General features: G+C 39.6%; 1 protein-coding gene across 1 annotated transcript; it reads left to right on the forward strand.

Moving 5' to 3' along the window:
* Positions 1–290: 290 nt before the first annotated feature.
* Positions 291–22,270, forward strand: SLC5A7 (solute carrier family 5 member 7; the record flags this gene model as incomplete). The annotated part of the gene is made up of 8 exons (XM_080613185.1): positions 291–533; positions 5,033–5,146; positions 7,829–7,984; positions 12,481–12,629; positions 17,616–17,759; positions 19,646–19,799; positions 20,691–20,908; positions 21,647–22,270. Exons 1-8 carry the CDS (start codon positions 356–358, stop codon positions 22,268–22,270), a joined length of 1,737 nt encoding a protein of 578 aa, XP_080469311.1. The 5' UTR covers positions 291–355.
* Positions 22,271–23,456: the final 1,186 nt, after the last annotated feature.

Genomic DNA, 23,456 nt, shown 5'->3' on the forward strand with positions numbered 1-23,456 from the left:
GAATTTTCAGACACTGGGAACTTGATGACGATGCTTAAAGAATTCAGTGCTCAAAAACTGATTTCTAAGAATCATGTCGTTTTCAGCCACATCATTTCCCTTTGTAATCGCAGGTTATAGTTGTTGCTTGTTGCTCCACAGGCATTTTCAATGGCATGTAAACTCAGTCTGAATTGCATCTGAAATACTCATTTCATAAAATCACCAGAATAGTCTCTTTAGTAACCTTTTGACTTTTCTTTGTACATTGATTCAAAAAAGCATCTTACCAGGTTTGTTAAAAGCAGACCTATTATTGCATTCTCTCCAGAGGTCTTAATGAAATAGCAATCAAAGAAACAGACAGGACTTCAACATGGCTTTCCATGCGGAGGGGCTGGTGGCCATAATTGTATTCTACCTGGCTATACTGGCGGTTGGGATATGGGCTGCTTGGAAAACCAAGAACACTGGCAGCGAAGGAGATCGCAGTGAAGCTATTATAGTTGGTGGAAGAGACATTGGCTTGCTAGTTGGTGGATTTACAATGACTGGTATGTAAAAACCACATTTATTTTTTTTTTTTTTCCTAACCAGCATATAACTTGTCGGTTTTCCATCTGAACGAAGAAGTGTAATCTGCATGTTGAACAATGCAAAATGGAAAAGATACATGTACTTTATTTTCCAATTGCAATTAACATTGTTTAGTGAACAGCCCAATGTAGCATCTATGTAAAAAAACCAAGTATTTTAGAATCAGAAAGGAAGAATATATTAAAATACTTACTGATTGCTTTTATATTCATCTGTAGATAAAAATGGTTGGGACAAAAATATAGAAGTTATATAGGTAATAAGAAATTCAGTTTTAAAAGAACTGTTATTGTTAAAGCTGTCCAAAGTGGTGAGTTATTTTTGTTTAATCTGAGTAAAACAAAGTTTACACACAAAAAGATGGGGGGAATGTCCGGCATCAATTAACAATAAGTTTCTGAAAGAAAACTGGATTAAATCCAAACTTGTAATTCCACTGATTTCATCAAACTTACATTGTGTATTCTCTTAACTTGTTCTGCAGCAGGTTGACAAAATTATACATTATTGTCAATAATAGTATCAGTAAGAAAAGCCTGGGTGAAGGAAGAGTTCTTTACTAATCTTATAAGCAGTGCTGTTTGGCTCTCAGACCCAGTAGAACCAGGTGTCTGGTTTACCCAGAACCTGGGTAAACAAGATATTCATAATATGACGCAAAATCTCAAATCTAACAGCTAACATATGATATGGGGGGGGGGGGGGAATGCATTGTAAGAAGAGTGAATTGGCCCACCATTTTTATTTAGGCAATTTTTCCCCCTTTTTTAAAATTACTTTAAGTCCTATTCAGGCAAAGCGCTTTCAGTTGCCACATTGGATTTACCAGGTTATATTTATGTTTTGCTGCTTTGCCCGTTCTGGTTTCACAATTATCTAATCAGAAAGAGACACATGAAAACTTGGTCCAGAATTCTGCGTTCTTTAATCAAGAGAATTTCCTGTCCCCTTCAGGAGCATTTTGCTCATTCATAGGCAGAATATTTGAATGTGGAGTAAGGAATGTTTATAAAAGTCAGTGAAGTTTGAATACAGACAGACATTCTACTTTTCGCACTTTGCTTTGATTTACTGTATCACATATCCACTGGCTGTTGAAACAGTAAGTATGATAGGAAGAGCTGATTTGATTGCTTTCTGCTGAATGAAATGTTTCAAGAGCATTGTAACTGGAATATTTTGCAGAGAAATTGCTTGCCACAGAACTGTAATCATTAGATCAGGGAGTGGAGACAGAACAAGACATGACCCACTCAAATGGTTATGACTAACGACTTTGCTTGTGGAAGAAGACACAAATTCTGGTCTCCTTAATCCTATTTTACAGGAATATTTTTCGTAACAGCTGAAGCAGAGATGAGACTTAAACTGGGGCTTCCTATATTGCATGCAATTTCTGTAGCCACCACAATTCACACCCACATACGCTCATTCCATTTCATGCAAGCTGTAGAGACGGTATAGTAGATCTTCCCTGTGGTGGAATATCAGGCTGATCCTAAAGCCTTTGGGCAGCTAAAACACTCATGGATTTTATACTATCAGGGTTTGCACACTTTCTCACCTACTCCTTACTTAAATTGGGCAATTAAAGCTTCGTATGGCAAGTAAATTCGGTTTCAGGGAACTCTAAGTCATATGTGAGCACCAGGCTGCTGATTCAGGGGTTAGTCCAAGTTTTGTCTCAGAGAGGGGAGTTGAGGCACTCAGTTTGTAAAGCTGTAGCAAAACAATTATGAAAGGAAGTTGATCAAAATCCAGAGTAATTCTTATTAAATGGTCGCATTATTCAAGGGCATATTTGCTTTTTAAAAAATGATAGATGCCAATTTTGCATCTCATAGCCATGCTTCCAGAGATGTATGGCTAGTCTGACATCATCTTTATATTTTTCAGTTTTAATTGTCCAAACACGAATTAAAAAGCAAAGCCTTTTCCATAAAAGAAAACAAAAGATTCTTCAAGATCTCCAGAAAGGATATTGTTCGTATGGACATGAAGTATTTTTGGTTATGAGATAAGGCCTAATTCTGTTGTTCTTGACTGAGACAAATGCTACCATGTTCCATGGGTACTGGCTACAAAAATGGGGTTAGTTTCTAAGGCTACTTGGTGGGGAGAATAACAGAACTCAGCCTATACATTTAAATTAAAATTCAAAGCATAAGTGTCATGGCTTCACTCATGATTACAGACTAATTGTAGCTGATTTTCTAAATGGCATTGAAAAACCTTAAAGCAAATGCGCTGCCTATGAATAATGGCTATGGACATATTTGGATATATATAATCATCCTGAAGAAGCTGTTGTATCAACTAGCTGCTGAAATGCCTAACATAAAGCCTGTTGAAGGCTGTGTGTGTCTGCAATTATCAAAACAGATAGAATGAGAAGATTTAATTGGGGATGGATCACAGCAGCTCATATTAAAATGAGCTAACATAGTACCATAGTAGACATGCCTTTAATCTCTGTATCATTCTTATATAATTATAGTTAAAATGTTTCATTAAACATTAGCATTCCATAATTTGTGGGTGAAGTTCTTTAGAAGTGGTATCTGAGACAAACATGAGTCTATTCTTATTTCAGTGACTGAGTTTAAACCCCAAAGGAAATATTTGAGGTTACTTACAAACATGACCAAAAATGTAACAATCTATTGATGTAATTTTTTCATTTTAGTTGGATGGAGCTGCATATCATTCCACAAGGAAAAAAATATATTATAAAATTCTCTTTTTTGTAATCCTGAGGTCAGGTTCTTCATTTTACAGATCTTGATAAGTTGATTCAATGATTTTACTGGTCATAAAAAGGGATCATTCACAAACAAGTGACAAAAATTCTGATTTTCTAATATACACCTATCTATAAAGAACTCTGAAATTAATTTCCGTATTCTTCATATGAACTAGGAGCAGAATTGCACTCCGTATCTTTGATATGTGTCTGATCATTTTTTAGGTTACATGTTTTAAATGGATGTTGGTATTTCCTGTATGTTTTGGTCCTTCAGGTGGCAGGCAAAGAGAAGATTAAAGCAGATTACCACATCAATGTTTCCATAGATTATTAAATTTTATATTCCTTTTGTCTGATTTAGACCAAACTAAAAAAAAAAAAAAAAATTTACTCAAAAAGGTATTAAACAAACTTTAAATTCTGGCTTAGCAAACTGAGGATCAGCAAATTAATTTCTAAGGCTGAAATCCCATCCTATCATATCCCATTATTTCTTTTGTAATGTATTTACTGATGCGAATGTACATGCTGACCACTCATTCATCCCCTCAGAAAAAGCCATATAGCACCTTCCAAGAGCTCTGGGGTCCTTGGCAGATGTTCCAGAGCAGTCATGTGTACTGAAATATTGATTGACAGCTATTTTTCAAACCGCAATCAAGAAATCAAGAAAAGAAATTGAAAATAAGTGCTAAATAATCCATTCTATGCTACCAGCAATAAATGTCCATAGGGCATTGCTCCTGTTCCCAGCCAGGGGAGGGCAATGTCCCTTAGGCAACATCACACAGAAGGGAAGTGACTTGGTCTCCTCCAGAAGGAAATAAAGGAGGTAGGCATAATGTCCAAGAGCCCCTTGGAGAACATCTGCCTCCTCAGTAGTAACCCCAGGCAAATTGATGCCAGACCTTGAAGCCTTCTTCACCACAGCTGCAGCAATGCTGGACATCTGTCCTTGACTATGGGACATTATTCTCCATCTGGAAGTGGGTATTGTTCATGCAGTAGTCATGCCCATGCTTTTTCAAGGGGAAGAGACAAATACAATTCCCTTTCTAAGTATTTATCTTTGTTATTGCATACAGGTCTTTACAACCTATTCCATAAGTCTATGCTGCTTGAGACACAATAGTGAACGCACATCCCAGGTAGGCATAGGCTCAGTGGTCAATGGCTCAATGTTCAGGTAGAGATCAGTGATGAGTAGTGTCCCTCCAGGGACCTTATTGGGACCAGTATTATTTACCATCTTTGTCAGGGACATGGACCCTGGGATTAAGTACACCCCCAGCAATTTTTCAGATGACACTGAAGATGAGAGATGAAGCTCATACTCTAGAGGGAAGGGATGCTATTCAAAGGAACCTTAACAGGCTGGAGAGGTGGGCCTGAGTGAACCTCATGAAGTTCAACAAGACCAAGTGTAAGGTCCTGCACCTGGGCCAGGGCAATTGCAAACACGGACACAAGGGTGAGTATATGAGGATGATTCTCTCAGTAGATATGACTTCTTTTTTTTGTATGCTTAAGTTGTATGCTCAAGTTCTTTGAATTAGGACTATCTTTTATATAAGAATGCCATGTTTGGTGCTTGCACAGTACCTTATAATAAAATTAGCAATATTACAAGTGATGAGAATTTCATTCTACAACATGGGATTATTTCTTGCTTTGTGCACATTAAAGAGTTTTCCACCTCTTCTTTTTCAGCCACATGGGTTGGAGGAGGTTATATCAATGGGACAGCAGAAGCTGTGTATGTCCCAGGCTATGGTCTAGCTTGGGCTCAGGCACCTATTGGATATTCCCTTAGTCTGATTTTAGGTAAGCAAAGAACTAAAGCTAATCATCTCTCATCTAAAACAGTTCTGATGACAACTCCATCATTTAAATTGAACCAGCTAGGATCTGATAAATGTAGACTGAGATAAACTGGATCTCTTCTGCTGATAAGTTTGGCTATTAAAAAGAAAAAGAGAAAATCACTATAAATAATTTGATATCTTAAGTCACCTGAATGCCTTGGCAGGACCTACTTGATTATTACAACCACAGTGATCTATGGAGGACACAATCCTGCTGTATGCAGGGTGAGAGTGTAAAATACAGAGAGCATTATAATTTTTTAATGCTGTGGCCTCTAATGCCTGAAACATAGTCTCAGAAATAATAACAATTAAAAAATTCTTACTGTGTCTCAAATGTGGAGCAGCTTGCAATGAAAGTATTGCCTTGTAGCCATGATGAATACGCTACAAAATTGTCAACTACATCTCTCTGTATTTGCACAGATCATGTCCCCAAGGCAACTGCTGATTAAACTGTTTAAAAAGAGTTGTTACAAAAAAGATCCTGTGTTTTTCATCTTTCATTAATATGACTGATGTATTAGACTTTTTAATAATACTTGACCTCTCAGACTATTTTGAGTCTTTTCTCATGGCCCTCCCACCTAATCTGTCCCTTTGTTTCCCTTGGTTACTTATCAGGTCTTCTTGCCCCTTCTATTTCTTCCTATACAACTCAGATTCCCTCCTTACTCTTTTTTCCCCCGAAAATGCTTTCCTACGGCCTGTCCTAGTTGTTGAAGGCAGAAACCTTCTTCATCATAGATGTTCCTCTCTGGCATGTGTCAGAGAGAGGCCAGCTCCAGTGATAGTTCCCATCCCTGAGAGCAGCTCTGTTTCCTATAAGGAAAACAGTAACAGTAGATGTCTGCCTGCAGATCAGTTGATGTCATTATAAGGTCACAAGGGTCATGACCCATCAATTTCATTAAGTGGTTGTTAGGGTCACAGTTACAAGCATCTTCCTGATTCTTAGCCTTTGTAAAATTGACACAAATTAATAATAGCCCAGCAGGGGTTGAGTTAGCCTCTTCCCTCGTTTCCAGCTGGTTTTAGATGTACAGCCTTTTTTTCCTGGAAAGCTGTAATGGCCTCTGCAGAGAAGTCTGCATCATATATTGCTCTGTAGAGCACAAAGAGGAAAGCATTTCTGTAGGAGTGATCTGTACCTGCAGATTTGAGGGGAGGAGTTTTTTATCCTTCTTTGAAAAAAAATAAATCAAAATTATAAATTCAAGGCTAGAAAAGATACTACTGATTCAGACTTAAGGATTTAAGATTGATATCATCTCCCCGTTAGTTTAACATTGTGCTGCAAACCACTTCCCCTAGTTTTTCAAGCAATTTAGTTTTGAAGGATAGAATATCTCATATTTCATTTGACAGATGCTTTCCTAATAGATCATAATACCACTAACTCTTTTTTTGTTCTTTTAATTGTCTTTTGTAATGATGACATAACAAGTGAAATAGGAACAGGATCCATGACCAATCCAAGAATAGTAAAAAAATGCCCAAGGGTTTTTGCATCCAAACAATCTCCCTAAAGACAGATTTAACATAAGCAGTATAAATAGAATGTGATTGGTAAACCAACGCCTTCCATTCAAGGAACTTAATGAAATGAAGAAATATGAGTGATATAAGGCAATACATAGAAACATGGAAAATATCCTGTACAATACAATAAATACATTACATATCTTGTGATGAAGAACCTAAGTAAGGGTCACCAGATACTGTACAGTACATTTTATTTAGAACTGACTGTTCTTCCAGTGTTTTTCACTGTGCCTTATACATCGCATTTCAGCAGTTTTATTGTGGTAGAAGTCTACAGAAGTAGTTATTGTCATGTGCAGATCTCAACTATACAGGTTTTCATACAAGGGCTCTTCCAGCTTCTCTGAGCTGTCTTTTTTTTTTAACCCCCCAGAAAAAAAATTGAGGACTGTATATTAGAAAAGTGAGGCCTTTGCACATTTATGGACATATCCAACCCATATACCAGACAGACAGAGCAAAATTATGATATACCAAAATTCCTGAACATGTATAATTTAAATAAGTGTATGACAAATATTCAGGGAGCCCAACATCTGCAGAGCCTAGAAGGCATCTGACCTACCCTGCAGGTGTAGTAAGGCTGATTCAAACACACATAATAAATCTGAATTGTCCTGAAAGAATCAGATTTGTTGTGTGTGCACTAAACACATGTGTGGACTCATATTTCTGACCTGGGAATCCCAGACAGTTTCATTTTTCGAGTAGGACCATGTGAAAATTCATGCTGAATTTGTTCTAGGTAGAAAAGCCATTCCCTTAGGGGGATCCAAAATTAGACAAATATCTGACAGCATCCATAATGACAGATTAAGTAAAGTGAACTAGACAAATTAAGACAAACTTATTTTTCATTATCAGACCATAGATATTAATGGTGTAGGTGTGTTTATGTAACTCTGTAGACAGATGTAAGTTAAGAGAGTAAGAGTTCTTAGAAGGTATCTTAACTGTATGTATTTCTTGAAAAGAAAAGAAAATAAAATGATAATGCAGATATTTTTGTACCCTTAACTGACAATCGATGTTTTATCCGTTACCATTAATGCATTTCTCCACTGCAGCTGGTCTCATACGCTACTTTTCTTTGTAGGTGGCCTTTTTTTTGCAAAACCCATGCGATCCAAAGGCTATGTGACAATGCTAGACCCCTTTCAGCAGCTTTATGGAAAAAGGATGGGAGGGCTACTGTTCATTCCAGCTTTAATGGGAGAAATGTTTTGGGCTGCTGCCATCTTCTCTGCCTTAGGTAAGGAATTAGCAGTACAAATATTAATTTATCACAGGTGGAAAAGATTAAGAAAATCAGAAATGCATTAAAATCCTGGCTTCAAATGTTAGCTATCCTAGCCAAATGATTCAGAGTGGGACAGTTCTCAGGCCTGTGCTAACTAGTAACTAAACCTGGTTATAGTACCCTATTAATTATTTTGGAAATGGAAAGACACACAAGGTATCTGTTCATTTTCAAGTATCTTTAAGTTGTTCCTTATCAAAAAGCATTAAAAGCTTTATCAACAAATTTCCCTTAATTGTGAGGATGACATGAACGTGAACGTCTGAATTGTCCCTTTTGTGTCAAGGCTGACCTAGCTTCTCTTTTACATCACTGAGACCACAGAAGTCAGTCAAAATTTCCCTTAAGGATATGAAACATTACTGCCAGTGCATCTAAACAAAATAATCCTTTGCATACATGAGACATGCATATACAGAACTTTCCACAGCACAAATAACAGGAGTAAAACAGACTGTGATCAATAAATTGAGGTATGATTCAATTCTAAATGGCTTTCTACTTGACAAAATGAAGGAAATACTTGGGATTCAAGAAAGAATTCAGAGATTTATTTGAACTATGACTCAATAGAAAATCACCCAACTACTCATCCAGTCCTGACAAAAAACATAATTTTCCAGGGTGTTTAATTATATTTCAGGACTGAATTTAGCAATCCCTTCAAGACCTGAGAAAGCCCTTGAGTTGAAGCACCAGTAATTGACTTTTACCAGCCAATCATTCTTATAGTGTGTATGCATGTGGTGATGTTTTCTAGCACAAGCTATTTTAAACAGAAAATAAACTTTGAAGGTACTCTCCAACTGTGCTCTGATGAACTGCAAAGCAATGGGGAGCTTGTTTACCACAATTTTGTCACAAAACCCTTAAAGGACTAAGAACAAACTACATGCTGAGGTGATAGGAGTTGAATAACTTGAAGAACACTCTGAGTATTTGGAATATACTTTCTTTTTGATTGAGGACAAGCTAATCTGTGATATTTCAAAGCAAATTGTACGAATACCTTTCTAGTAGGTTTATATTAACATCTTACAGTTAAAGGCTGTCAATGATTACAAAGGTCATTAAAGGTTTTGACTTTTAACTACTCCATGAATAATCTAGTTATATTATACCTCCTAATTTGCACACCTATGCTCACTGATGAATATTTAATTCCAAAAAAAAACGAACCTGGCAGCTCTTAGCAGGTCTTATATATGACACATCGTGTTGTGTTCTACTACCAGAACTCTTCCACCTATGTGACCAAGAATATCCATCTACAACACCTGCAAGGACTGAAAGTTGTTGCACAATGTTTCTTTGAAATCACCCAAATTATAAGGAGAGGATTTTTTGAACATGTTTTTTAAACACTGCAGTCCGTTGAGATAACTAATTCACCTAAGGGAAATGTATAACAATCCTGCTAGCTGTTGGAAGGTCAGTTCCGGGGGGCACAAGCATGGTTTCTTGAGTGCACTGACAAATTTGTGACACAAATGATCAGGGAGCTGATCAAGGGAGGTGCTCTGTTGAACCTGTTACAAAGAAGGAAGGACTAGTTAGGGATGTAAAGGTCAAAGGCAGACTAGGCTGCAATGTTCATTGCAGATGGTGAAGTACAGGTTTATGAAAAGAAGGAGCAAGGCAAAAATTAGGACCACAACAGTGAACTTCAGGAGAATAGGTCATAGCCTCCCCAGGAGTGTGCTTGGACTAATCCCATGGGCGACAGCCCTGGAAAGAAAAGGAATCAAGGAGAGCTGGTTGATATTCAGGGATCACCTTTTCCAAACTCAAGAACAGTCATCCTGACAATCAGCAAAACAATGCATGGGACCTGCATGGATGAAAAAGGAGGTCCTCACTTAAATGAGGTGTGTTGTCATCCTGGTCATACCAGAGAGGGACAAATCATGTCAACGTGCTGGGGCTTGGCCTATGCTTACGGGGCCTTGTTTTTTTTGGTTTTTTGGGGGTTTTTTTGGCTTTTTTTTTTTTTTTCTGTTGTGAAGCCTGATGCTTTAATGTCTTCAAGCACTTCAAACACTAGTCTGATGTGCCAGGCCATCTGACCCACACAGTCCAGTAAATCCTATTATCCTCTACCTCCACCTGGCTGGAGGCAGGGTCCCTCTAACAGTCATCACAACGTTGGACACCTAAGTCGTATTGAAAGGGATTATTCTTCGTTATCATAGGAGCTGGAGTAAAATCAGCTCTTCCACTCCATCTGGGAACCTGCTCACCAGAGACTGAAGCCGCAGCTCTCATGGGATGATTAGTCTTGACCCTTGTTCCTATTTTCAATTCATGCACCCGTTCCTCCAAAGCTGAAGTAGGTTTTCCATCCCACTTCGTCATGTCTTCTCCATTATCCCGCAGGTAAAACCATAGGGTGGCCCGTGGTGTTTGCCTTCTATATCTTCTGTCTCGAACAATAGGACGTCTTTTGTTAACAGCCGAGATGTGTGTTGGTACACGTGAGGAGCTGGATAAATCAGTTAGATCGTCCCTCAATTGTTTGACATCCTGGGACAGTTTTTCCACAGCTTTTGGAGGTGCTGGATAGTGTTGAACAAGTCCTGACTAGACTCAGACATAAAAACAAAGCATTCAAGAGGTGGAAACAGGGATGGGTGACCTGGAAAGAATGCAGAGACACTGTCAAAGCACCCAGAGGTGGGTCTGGAAAAGCCAGTGTCCATCTGGATTTGAATGTGGCCATGAAGAGCAGCAAGAACGCCTTCTACAATTACATAAATTTTATTTTATGTAAAAAAATTACATAAACTGCTGTTTAATGAGACAGGGAACTGTGAAAAAGGCTGAGGTACTCAGTGCCTTCTCTTCTTCATTCATTGCTGGTGAGACCAGCCTTCAGGAATCACAGGACTTGGAGAACCCTAATATAACCCAGGGCAAGAAAGGTTTCCTGGAGAAGGATTAAGTTAGGAGACATTAAAATTGACTGGAAAGACACAGTTTCATGGGACCTTAGGGGATGCATCCCATGGATGCTGTGGGTGCTGGTTGATAGCATGGCAAGGACAGTCTCAGTAATCTGAAGACTGTCCTCCTTCACATGTTCCTGAAGACTGGAAGAAAACAAATGTCGCTCCCATCTTCAAGAAGGAGGATACCAGGAGCTAAAGGCTGGTCAGCCTCATCTCAGTCTCTGGGAAGGTGATGGAGAAAATACTCCTGGAAACTACTTTCCAAGCAAAAGATGGTCAAGAAAGGGACTGGGAGGAAGGAGCATGGATTCATTCTGACCAACCTAAAGTCTTCCATGATGAGCTAACTGGCTTGGTTCATGAAGGGAGAGCAGGGCATGTTGTGGATTTCAAAAGGGGTTTTTTACACCATCTCCTGTAGTATCCTCATAGACAAACAGATGAAGTACAAACTAGATAAGTGGACAGTGAGGAAGACTGAAAACTGCTGACCTGGGCTCAGAGGGCTGTGACCAGCAGTATGGGTGCCGCCCGGTGGCCAGTCACCAGCTGTGCACCCCAGAGGTCATTGCTGAGTCCTGTGTTGTGTAATGTCTTCATTAATGACCTGGCTGATGAAACCAAGTGCACCTTCAGCTAGTGTGCAGAAAACAAAAACTGTGAGGAGCTGCTGATAGACCAGATGGTTGTACTACCATTCAGAAGGACCTCAACAAGCTAAAGAAATGGGCCCTCAGGAACCTCATGAAGTTCAGCAAAGGGAAATGCTAAGTTCTGCACCCGCGGAAGTAAAACCTGATGTCCCAGCAAAGGATGGGGCTGACCAGCTGGAAAGCTGGTTTGCAGGAAAGGACCCAAGAGTCTTAGAAAGCAATGAAGTTGACCATGATCCAGCTATGTGCCCTCAGGACTGCTGAGACACATTTGGTGTGCTGTATCCAGTGCTCAATACATGTGACATGGACACACTGGAGAGACTCCAGTGAAGGGCCTCTATAGCTGATGCCTCCTCTACCGTTTCTTCCTTTGCCAAAAGGGGCTAGCTCAGAGCACCAGTGAGGTACAAAAGGGTGTAATATATTGCAGCAGACCTTCCCTAGGCACAGCTTTTACTGCAGTGATACACTTGTACCCATGTGGCTGCAACTCACTCAGAGAAACTTTAGCTGTCTGTACATAGCTGCTTTTTCCCTGGTAGAACAAGAAAGTGTAGTCCTTACAGAGCTTGAACAATGTAAGGGAAGGCTGTTGGGATCCTTCACTCTTCCATTTCATAAGAACCTGCAAAATGACAGATGCTAAACTTAGACCAACGGAAGCCTTCCTTTTCTCACTCCCTTTAAAGGCTCGGAAGGGCTGTGCAGAAGATAATGACAGCAATATCTTCATGTTGTTGCCGTGTCAGACCAGCATCTGTATATGCAGCTTAACAAAACTGAGCCTTCTTATCAGACATACTGTGACATGCACTAACACATAATGCTTTGTTTTTCCCCATAGGTGCCACTATAAGTGTGATCATTGACGTTAATATCAATATTTCAGTCATTATTTCTGCCCTGATTGCAACTATGTACACACTTGTGGGAGGGCTTTATTCTGTGGCCTATACTGATGTAGTTCAGCTGTTCTGCATTTTCTTGGGACTGGTAAGTTTGGCTTTTTTTTTCCTTCTTTCTTCAGGATTATGATGATTACCAAGACATATTGCCCAGCTTTTGGAATTGTGTCTTCACTGAAAGCACGGAGACTGAATAGCTCCACTCACAGAGCGCTGACTTTAAAGAGTCTGCATTTACACCACAGTACAGCCCATGCTTTAACAATAATGCTGACCAAGGTGCCTGACTCTATCAACCGATGGAGCAAACACTCTTGCAATATTCCTGCTGAGTACATATCTAACTCAAGAATAGGACTGGAGCTGTTTCCTTCCTTATCTGTCCATAGGGTTGTGGCACAGGCAGTGGAAGAAGGCATCAGGTGTATGAAGCAGTCAGTAAAGCAGTTCAGAAACACTGGCATTGGACCTGCATAGCTGATGCTTCTCATCATCAAGCTGATGGCTTCTCTTTCCTGTAGCTGTCACCTACTGACACAACTTATTTAGCCACCTGCTTTAAATCACCTTCTTGGTTTTTCCCTCATTTCCCTCCACCATCCTTGGAGACCACAGCATAGGAAGTCTAACCATATTGCTTGCTCTTTGAATTTGGTGGTATAAATACCCTCTCGACAGCTATCACTGATATACTAGTTGGTAGCCATTGCTTTTATTTACTGCTGTTCTTCAAGCCCTACTCTAAAAAATATCAATGCAACAGGGCTCAGATCACAGTGGTGCAATCAAAGCAGCTGCTGTCTTTGTTTGCTAGTGGCAGTAATAGATGGTCACAGGTGTGCAGAGAACTGAGACAGGCTGAAATAAATGGGGTGGATCAAGATAAAGAAACTGAATGGCACCTTAGGGACCCAGAGTTCTTTTTCTGCTTTCAGCAGATTTCTTCTGCAGCTCTAGGGAAAGAACAGTTTAATAACTAAGGTATAACACAAATCACCACTGCCGCCACCAACAATAACAACGACAAGAGAAATAACAAGGGAAGAGAATACGATACCGCCCGCCGGAAAAGACAGCCCGCCCGACCAGGGGACGTGCCCTTCCGGGTAGCTCCCAGTTCCATCCCCTGGCATGACGTGCTGTGGTATGGAACACCTCCTTGGCCAGTCTGGGTCAGGTGTCCTGTCCCCGCTTCCTCCCGGCCCCTCCTCCTCCCTGGCAGAGCATGAGACTCACAAAATCCTTGGTCAGTCTAAACATCGGTGTTATCAGTTTTTTTTGTTCCCAAGCCAAAAGTCAAAAACACAGTGCTGCAACAGCTACTAAGAAGGAAAAAAAAAACAAAAAACTGACTGCCACTGCTGAACCCAGGACAGTATCCACCCCTTGTTCCATACCATTCACGTCATGCTCAGATCCCACATTTTCCATATACCCTCACTCTCATCTCGGTGCACTGTTATCTTAGTGCACGGACCAATTCCTATAAAGCTACTGAGTCCATTCGGTTTGGTGTGATAGATCATCTCTACGATGGCTGATTCCCTCAGAGACTGGATGCCTTTGTCTAAAGTAGTCCACTTGGCCGAACGACTCGTAACATCATCCTTGTATGGAAACCTTTCTTTCACAGCTGCCAAGAGCCGCCTCCAAAGACTGAGGGACTTTTTCTCTCTTGCAATTGCTTTGTCAATTCCCCCTTCTCTAGCAAGTGATCCCAGCTGCTTGGCTTCCGTACCTCCTAGTTTGTGACCATCGGCCCCATTGTCCCAGCATCGGAGCAACCAGGTGATGATGTGCTCCCCTGGTTGACGGGTAAAATCTTTTCGCATATTCCGTAGCTCGGTTGAGGTCCGAGGTCGAGAAGTCACCTCTTCTTCTTCTTCTTCATCATGGGATGATGACTCCTGATCAGGTGGTGGCCTGGGTGGTGAATACATTGTTTCTTCATCTTGCTTCACCCTTCTTGCCTCTTTTCTGCTTTTTCTCTTGCTTATGGGGGCAATCGATATTGGTACGAATTGGTCCTCTGGTTTAGCTGCAGTCATTATCACTGTGGTTTGAGTAGCAACAGTACTTGTCGCGGGGGGTGGTGTAGCTGCTGTGGTTGGGGCTGGGGTAGCTTCGCTATCTGTTGCAGTTGAAGTTTGAGTAGTGGCTGTACTTGTCGCTGGGAGTGGTGTAGCTGCTGTGGTTGGAGCTGGGGTAGCTTCGCTGTCTGTTGCAGTTGAAGTTTGAGTAGTGGCTGTACTTGTCGCTGGGGGTGGTGTAGCTGCTGTGGTTGGAGCTGGGGTAGCTTCGCTGTCTGTTGCAGTTGAAGTTTGAGTAGTGGCTGTACTTGTCGCTGGGGGTGGTGTAGCTGCTGTGCTTGGAGCTGGGGTAGCTGCACTGTCTGTTGCAGTCGAAGTTTGAGTAGTGGCTGTACTTGTCGCTAGGGGTGGTGTAGCTGCTGTGCTCGGAGCTGGAGTAGCTGCGCTGTCTGTTGCTTCGCCCTCAGATCCAAGGACATTTCCTTCCTTTTGAAGGTGCTGGATAGTGTTGAACAAGGCCCGGTAAGCATAGGCCAAGCCCCAGCACGTTGACATGATTTGTCCCTCTCTGGTATGACCAGGATGACAGCACACCTCATTTAAGTGTTTTACTAATTCTTCTGGATTTTGCACTTGTTCGGTGGTGAAGTTCCAAAACACTGGAGGGGCCCACTGACCTAGATACTTGCCCATACTATCCCACACACCCTGCCACTCATGGCTGTCCAGCCTCGGGGAAAATCTCTCGGTCCCCCTATTTTGTCGTCTAACCCCAGACAAGGCCCAAACCCGACTCTGCTTAACTCTTGAGATCAGACGTAATGGTTGTGGACAAAACACACTCTGTATGCGTGCCAACATGGTGACCCCCATCACAATCAGCAAACAGGTCTCAACAATATTAAAAGGCCACTCAAAAACTTCAAAACTCTCAAACGATGCTGTAAACGGTCTGGAAGGGGCACTAGGAGGGTAAAAGAATGTCTCCTTCATAGGTTGACCGCCCAGGAAGGAGAAAAAAGATGTATAGTTGCTAAGCATTTGTATTATATACCTCCCAAAGTATAAAGGTGGTGACCACACTGGGAACATAAGCCAGATCAGTTTCATGATCAATTTTTCTATTGTATTACAAGTCATTACCATAAAATATAATGAGACAATAACCTTAGCCCAAGCCCCACACTTGAAAAACACTAACACAGCAAATACCGGCTCTAAGTAACCTACGGCATATTGAGACTGTGAGATCAAAACCAACAACTTTGAGAGCCAATAAATCAGCATTGTGACAAGTGACTATCAATCCAAAACACTGAATGCTTATCACAAATACGATTAGACACACTCCGGTCAGATCTGTCGTTATCTCAACCCTTCGTGCCCCACGTTGGGCGCCAAAAGAACTGTCGTGGTTTAAGCCCAAGCTGTAAATCAGAACCACGCAGTCTACTGCCCCCCCCCCCCCCCCACCTTTCTTCCCTCCGCTTCTGGAGGGACGGGGAGGAGAATCAAAAGAATGCAGCTCCCACGGGTTGAGATAAGAACAGTTTAATAACTAAGGTATAACACAAATCACCACTGCCGCCACCAACAATAACAACGACAAGAGAAATAACAAGGGAAGAGAATACGATACCGCCCGCCGGAAAAGACAGCCCGCCCGACCAGGGGACGTGCCCTTCCGGGTAGCTCCCAGTTCCATCCCCTGGCATGACGTGCTGTGGTATGGAACACCTCCTTGGCCAGTCTGGGTCAGGTGTCCTGTCCCCGCTTCCTCCCGGCCCCTCCTCCTCCCTGGCAGAGCATGAGACTCACAAAATCCTTGGTCAGTCTAAACATCGGTGTTATCAGTTTTTTTTGTTCCCAAGCCAAAAGTCAAAAACACAGTACTGCAACAGCTACTAAGAAGGAAAAAAAAAAACAAAAAAACTGACTGCCACTGCTGAACCCAGGACACAATGAGAAAGGAATCTTTCTGCCCAAGGGCTTAAATTGGCAAAGTTTAACATATAACTGAGAACAGAATACTATGGTATATGGTAAATTAAAAAAACCCACCTCAATTACAGGCAGTACTGCAAAATATTCTTCACACATTATTGCAGTGATTGCAAAAAATAGAGAAAGATATCTGATTTCTCCCCTCCTTGCTTCTGTTACCCCATACACTTAAATGTGTTGAGTTGAATTGTGGTTATCATCTGTGTGGTTTTGGATATCATTGTATCTTTAAGGATGCTGTGCTTGTGATGGTCTGTGCCATATAGCACGAAGCCTGGTTTTCCATCTCAGTAGGAGCTGCTGAGGTTCTCCTCATACAAAGTTACATGACTGAAAAATGAGTTGGCAAGTAAACGCACAGTCAGTCGGGGAAGGAAACAAACCTTCTGGCAGAAACCGTCTCTGTGAAGGGTTTCTTCACTGATGTTCTGGCCTACATCAAAAGAAAAGAGACAAAAAAATCATTAAGAGCCCAGACTGAAATTACCCTCAAGTCAGAAAAGTGCTGTAACACTGAGTGTTCTGGAGTAAGAGAGATGGGATTCACCAACAGCACCCCTCTCTTATCGTGATATAGTTTTGTGTTGAATTAAAAACTAATTTCCAGCCTTTGAGGTGTGTTTGTGATGTCTCGTGCCTGTATACTGGCAAATCCTGATGCTATGGCATACAAGTTTATATGTAGAGGAGAAACAGTGTGGTCCAGAAAAGAGTATAAAGAATAAATGTGGAGTTTAGGGAAAATCAAATGAGGATGTCTGAGTGTGTCTTTTCTGCTGATTTTGTGATTTACATTGTTTAATTCTCTCCTTATACTCACAGTCTCTGGGACAGAGGTAAATTATCCACTACCAAGCTCCCTGGTTTTCAGAAGTGTTCAACAGACATATAACCTGACTTTTCTGCAAGTCATCTTGGCAATTTGGTATTTGATCTGTATCATGCAAGAAGAACAAAAACAGATCAATGTTAATATTAAAATTTTATGGATTTATAATGCCTCCTTTAGACCTGAACGAAGTTTTTCTCTTTGGTTACAGTGGATCAGTGTACCCTTTGCAATGTCCCATCCCGCAGTGACAGACATTGGGCTCACGGCTGTGCACCATGTGCACCAAGCACCTTGGCTTGGATCTATCAACTCACTTGACATTTACACATGGCTGGACAATTTCCTTTTGCTGGTAAGTACTGGCTTGTATGAAGGAATGAAGCATTTAAGCATTTACGCTGTGTTACTCTGACAGCTGAAAAATAATAAGAGTCTAGTTAAGAGTTTCCAGCAAACTGAAAACTCTTACCCTCTTGACTCCTGCTCAATATTTCTGCACATTTGAATGATTTCAGTGAAATACCAGTAGAATATTGTAGCACAGCTGTCAAAGTCAGCGTTGCCAAGAATGCAATTTAAATATCATCAGGCTGAAAGAGCTGACTTATACTAAAATTAATTAAAAGTGTGCGGCTAACACTTCACTGATGTCATTGTTGGCAGAGGAATTTATATATTGCAGAAGGCAATAAATACGTTATACAAATGATTAAATATGCCTTAGGTATAGGTGATGTAGAAAAAGTTTGCAGAGATGGACAGATGGATGAATTCAAATGTGCACACATGCCAGACTGAACTGAGGGCTTTCGTTATTTAATACCTATGTATTACACATGGGATCAGTGGTTATTAAGTACTTTCCATTAGAAGATATAGCAACACACACTAACATTTTCTATTCTCACTGTTCTTGAGCAACTCTATTTTTATTATCATGTTGTACTTTGAGAATCCTTTCTCTGGATTGGGTTATGGTGGGGTTTTTTTAAAATACTCTCAACCAAAAATCTTCAGAGTTTTCTGGTAATTGGACTATTCAAATATTCTTTTTTTTCCAGCTCATTTTTTTTAGAGATTGATTTTCAGAGAGCCAAGGTATGACATTAGCTCAAGCACCTATATTTTGTCTGGTAAACCTGAAGGTTTAATCTCTGCTGATGACTAAAGGAAAGCTCTGATGTTGCCAAATTATGACACATTCTCTTTTCATCATGTTTGTTTCATTATAGCTCAAGAAATTTACACATGCTTTGTTAAAGGAACATTATCATAGCTGCAAAGGAAAACAGTCATAAATAGCAAACAAAATCAGGGTTGTCTGTGAAACATTCATTTGGTCCCTCTGTGTGCATGAAAAATATATGAAACACCTGCATACACACTATTTGGTCCAAATGCCTCCTGCCTCATTTAGTGGGAAGAACTGTGCTGTGCACATTTAGCGAGCAATTTGCTTTCTTTTCTTTCCATGCTGTTAAGTAATAGGAGCTTATTTACTTAGTGGACAGTATTCAAATCCTGCTCTCAATACAGAATTTTTAGCACTTGGTTTTCCAAGCTTTGATAATACATTTTTGTGTCATATTTTGTAGACATAATTTTAAGTAATCAGGATCTTGACTATTATGTACCCAATAAAAGGAGAAGGGTTGCAACCATAAAAGAAAACTTTCTTTTACTGCTTCATCTCTAATTTCTATTGGTATATTTGCTTATGACAGTAGGACAGTATTATTCAGATTCTTGAGTTTAATGTATACAGAATATGTTTAGATGGCCACACATACTCATACAGGGAGATAAAATATTGCTTTCAAATCCTATTGGAGACTAATCTCATTTTCACAGTGATAGGGTACTAAATGCCAAATTATTCACATATGAATATGACAATTTTATTTTATAACCTTTCATAATGCTCTGTTAAGTACTTATACAGTTTAAAATACTTGGAGATTACAGAGAATGTATAAGTGCAAAGTGTTGTTGCTAATTGTACAAAGGAATAACTTTTCTAAAATAGTGGGATTGAAGTGGACTTACAAAGGTTTGACATTACTTGTGAGAATGAAAGTTATAGCTATTACTGACTGACTGATATTCCGTAAATAAATGAAAGAGTTGCAACATGTCACTCAGCATTCAATATATTCAATACTGTTACATTTATGTGGCAATATAAAAAAAATCCAGAGTTAACCCCCAGTGATGGGATGCTGTCCATTTTATTTGCAGACTTTAGGAGGAATCCCATGGCAAGCTTATTTCCAGCGAGTTCTCTCCTCATCTTCTGCCACATATGCTCAAGTTTTATCATTTCTGGCTGCTTTTGGCTGTATTGTGATGGCTGTTCCTGCAATACTCATTGGTGCAATTGGAGCATCTACAGGTAAATGTTTAAAAGTGAACAGTAGAATAAATATAAAAAGAATAGTACAATAAATCTGTGAAAATCATACAAAGCTTATGTTAGATGTAATCTAGCCAGGTGACATCATTAATCAACTCAAGACTTCTTCAACAGGAGTGAAAAATAACATTATAGAATATTTCTCCCAGGGAGAATTGCTCCTACCCCGGGGGTTGAGATTAACTCATTTTGCACACTATGTACTTAGAGATGTAATATTTATGTTTATTTTTTGAGTTAGATTCTGGTACTTATACTTTTGTAGATGTGGTGTTTAGGGACATGGTTTAGTGGGTCTTGGCAACGTTAGGTTAACAGTTGGACCCTATGATCTTAAAGGTCTTTTCCAACCTACATGATTCTAAATAATTGTATGATTTAGCAGGATTTTCTTATCCTGACCAAAACACGCTTGTCAAGGTCTTTGTCATAGTGAGGGTGATCCCTAGCAGAGTGGCCATGTAGCTAAACTCTTAGAATTGTTCCACATGTGGCTTTGAGTTCTGAGTCTGTAATCCAAGAGAATAGCTTAACACATCACATACAAACATGGCTCCCAGACTTGCTTTATTGAAGAAAACAACATTTATGAGCAATGCAAACATTAAACTTCCTACTGGATAACCACAGGCTGTGGTCACACTTAGCTCAGACATAAGGAAAAATGCTGAGCAGAATGAAATCTGCCTAAAAGAAACCTGTGGGACACTGCCTCTCTGAAATGTTGCCGGTCTGGCCCTAGTAACAGTTTAGTCATTGAATGTGAATGAAAATGTGGCAATATAAATATCTCATTACATATGAAGTCAAGAGATGCTGTAGCTGATGACTACTGATGTGACTAATAACATAGCGATGTCCATATTGCAGCCTGGAATGAGACCGAGTATGGTGTCCCTGACCCCATGACTAAAAAAGAAGCAGATATGATTTTACCGATTGTGCTCCAGTACCTTTGTCCAGTCTATATCTCATTTTTTGGCCTCGGTGCGGTATCTGCTGCTGTGATGTCATCAGCTGACTCTTCAATTTTATCAGCAAGTTCCATGTTTGCTCGGAACATTTACCAGCTTTCTTTTCGTCAAAATGTGAGATTATATTTTCATTTTTACTTTTAGAGAAAATTTTAGGTGAGACCTTAATTTCATAATGAAACACTCCTTTCACATTCTTGCCTATGACTAGAAAAAGTATAACATTTCATTCCTAATAGTATATTGAATATAAAGTCATAAAAAATCTATGGTTGTAACTGATAATGGGTCAAAAAGCTAGCTCAGGGAAGGCAGCTCTCAAGAATTCTCATGGCACTGCAGTTTATCCAAACAACTTCTAATTATTGCTGCGACCATAAGTTTTTCTTAAATCTGTAACAACATGAGACATATTTCCGAATTATTGTGTTATCAGGAAATCATCTGACAACAGAATGGGCTAATGAGTTGGACTTCTTAGGAAATAGAGAAGAAATTCTGATGCAGATTTTATAGATGAGCCATATTATGCTTATATTTAAAAGTTATTTTTAGCAATATGCTGTTGGGTTTTTTCTTTGACACATTATCAAATGTTTCCTTATGCTCAAAGATTAATGCTCAAAGATTAATGACTTTGATAATAGCAACCATAACCCTTGTGTTTTTTTTATTTTGCACTTGAGATGGAGGTAGTGTGATAGTGATAGAGACAGAGATTCATTTGTAAATAGTTTTGAATGTCATGCAAAATTTCCTTTCACAATGCATTATCTATATTGACTGTGTGTACAAATGTAGGCATACATACATTGCCCTGAAAAAACAACTAACACTGCCCTTTTTTTGCAGGCTTCAGACAGGGAACTCGTGTGGGTCATGAGAATCACTGTTTTTCTTTTTGGAGCATCAGCAACAGCAATGGCACTGCTAGCTTCATCCGTGTATGGCCTGTGGTACCTCAGCTCTGACCTTGTCTATATCATCATATTCCCTCAGCTCCTGTGTGTGCTGTTTATTAAAGGAACCAATACCTATGGTGCCATTGCAGGATACTTATTCGGCCTTGTTCTCAGAATAACTGGAGGAGAACCATACCTCTACCTTCAGCCCTTGATCTACTACCCTGGCTGCTATCCAGATGAAAATAACATCTATATTCAGCGATTCCCATTCAAAACTCTTGCTATGCTTACCTCCTTCTTTACTAACATTATAGTGTCCTATTTAGCCAAATACTTATTTGAGAGTGGGACTTTGCCACCGAAGTTGGACTTCCTTGATGCTGTTGTTGCCAGGTACAGTAGAGAACACATGGACAAAGCAACTCTTGTAAAAAGTGACAATATTGTATTAAACGAACTTGCACCTGTGAATCCACGACACAGTCTAACTTTGAGCTCAACTTTCACAAACAAGGAAGCCTTCAATTACGTTGATTCGAGTCCAGAGCTGTCCAACGCTGAAGACAATTAACAAATCTGTTAGCCCCAGGCAAAATAACACAAAGCAGGATATTCTACAAATAATAGTAAGAGGCATTTTATCAGAAGAAAAGCAAGAACTGGGAATAAAATGCCACTGCACAATTCTTTACGTTGTTTCTAAGAGCAGGACTATCCCATGGGAGGAACCTTTTTCTGTTATTATCTAACCTGTTGGATTAGATCATAGAGTGTTTACCAAAAGATCTACTCAGACCCATTCTTTCCACCCAGAATTATATACTGTGTAATTAAAAACAAAAAAATAAATTTACAATTGAATATATATGTAGCAGAAAAAGTGCAAGTTATATAGCTAGGACATAGCGTGAAAAGTTTATAATACAGACACTTTGAAATACTATCAGTCACAACATTTTATTGGCATTAAGTGAAAATATATTGTCACAGTTATAAGTGATTTATTACTAAAGAGCTAACTGCTTGAGCAAAGACAGATAGATAACCTCCCTGGGGTTTTGGTCTGGTCATTTTTTTCCTTATAAAGAAATTCATATAATATAAATCTAGTATTTTATTGTTTGTCTAAGACAGCAAAATGTGCAAATAGTAATAAACTACTCAGAGGAGTGCTAAACATCATATTTTAATTTTCAAAAAAATAAAATGAAGTCACCAGTTTAAAATTATGTTATACTTAATGCAAGGCAACATTAAGCAAAGTATGTTACTGTAGGTGTTCTTTTTTTCCTGTGCTTAGTGGCTGCCACCAATGGAGGATAACAAAATTTTTAAAGCAATAATGAGAATTGAAACTCAGTTGTGAAAAAATGACAGAACTCATATGAGCTATATAGAACTTTTCAATGTTGAGAGAAGAAGCCTTATGTTGACTTATCAAAAATGAACACAGAGCAAAGCAGTCTGACACCAAGAAACTGCAGCAATGGAACAAATATTGAAAAGCAGGTAGAGTAAAGAAGGCTTGAAAATGAGGGTAAGAGGGTTTTACGTGGGGAAAATTCCTAATTTTAATTTAATAAAAGTAAGTATTCTTAAAGACGTTAAAAAATTTTTTGGGTTGGTCCTGCTGAGATTGCTCTGGGAAGTGTAGATCTTCCATGGAAAATCACATTTTCTCAAAAATTTGGTTTCCCATGTGAAAAACAGGCTTGCTGGACAGATTTCCATGTCTGTAAGCATCCATTTCCAAAAGC

The sequence above is a fragment of the Psittacula echo genome, assembly GCF_963264785.1.
Source record: "Psittacula echo genome assembly, chromosome: 3".
NCBI lineage: Eukaryota > Metazoa > Chordata > Aves > Psittaciformes > Psittacidae > Psittacula > Psittacula echo.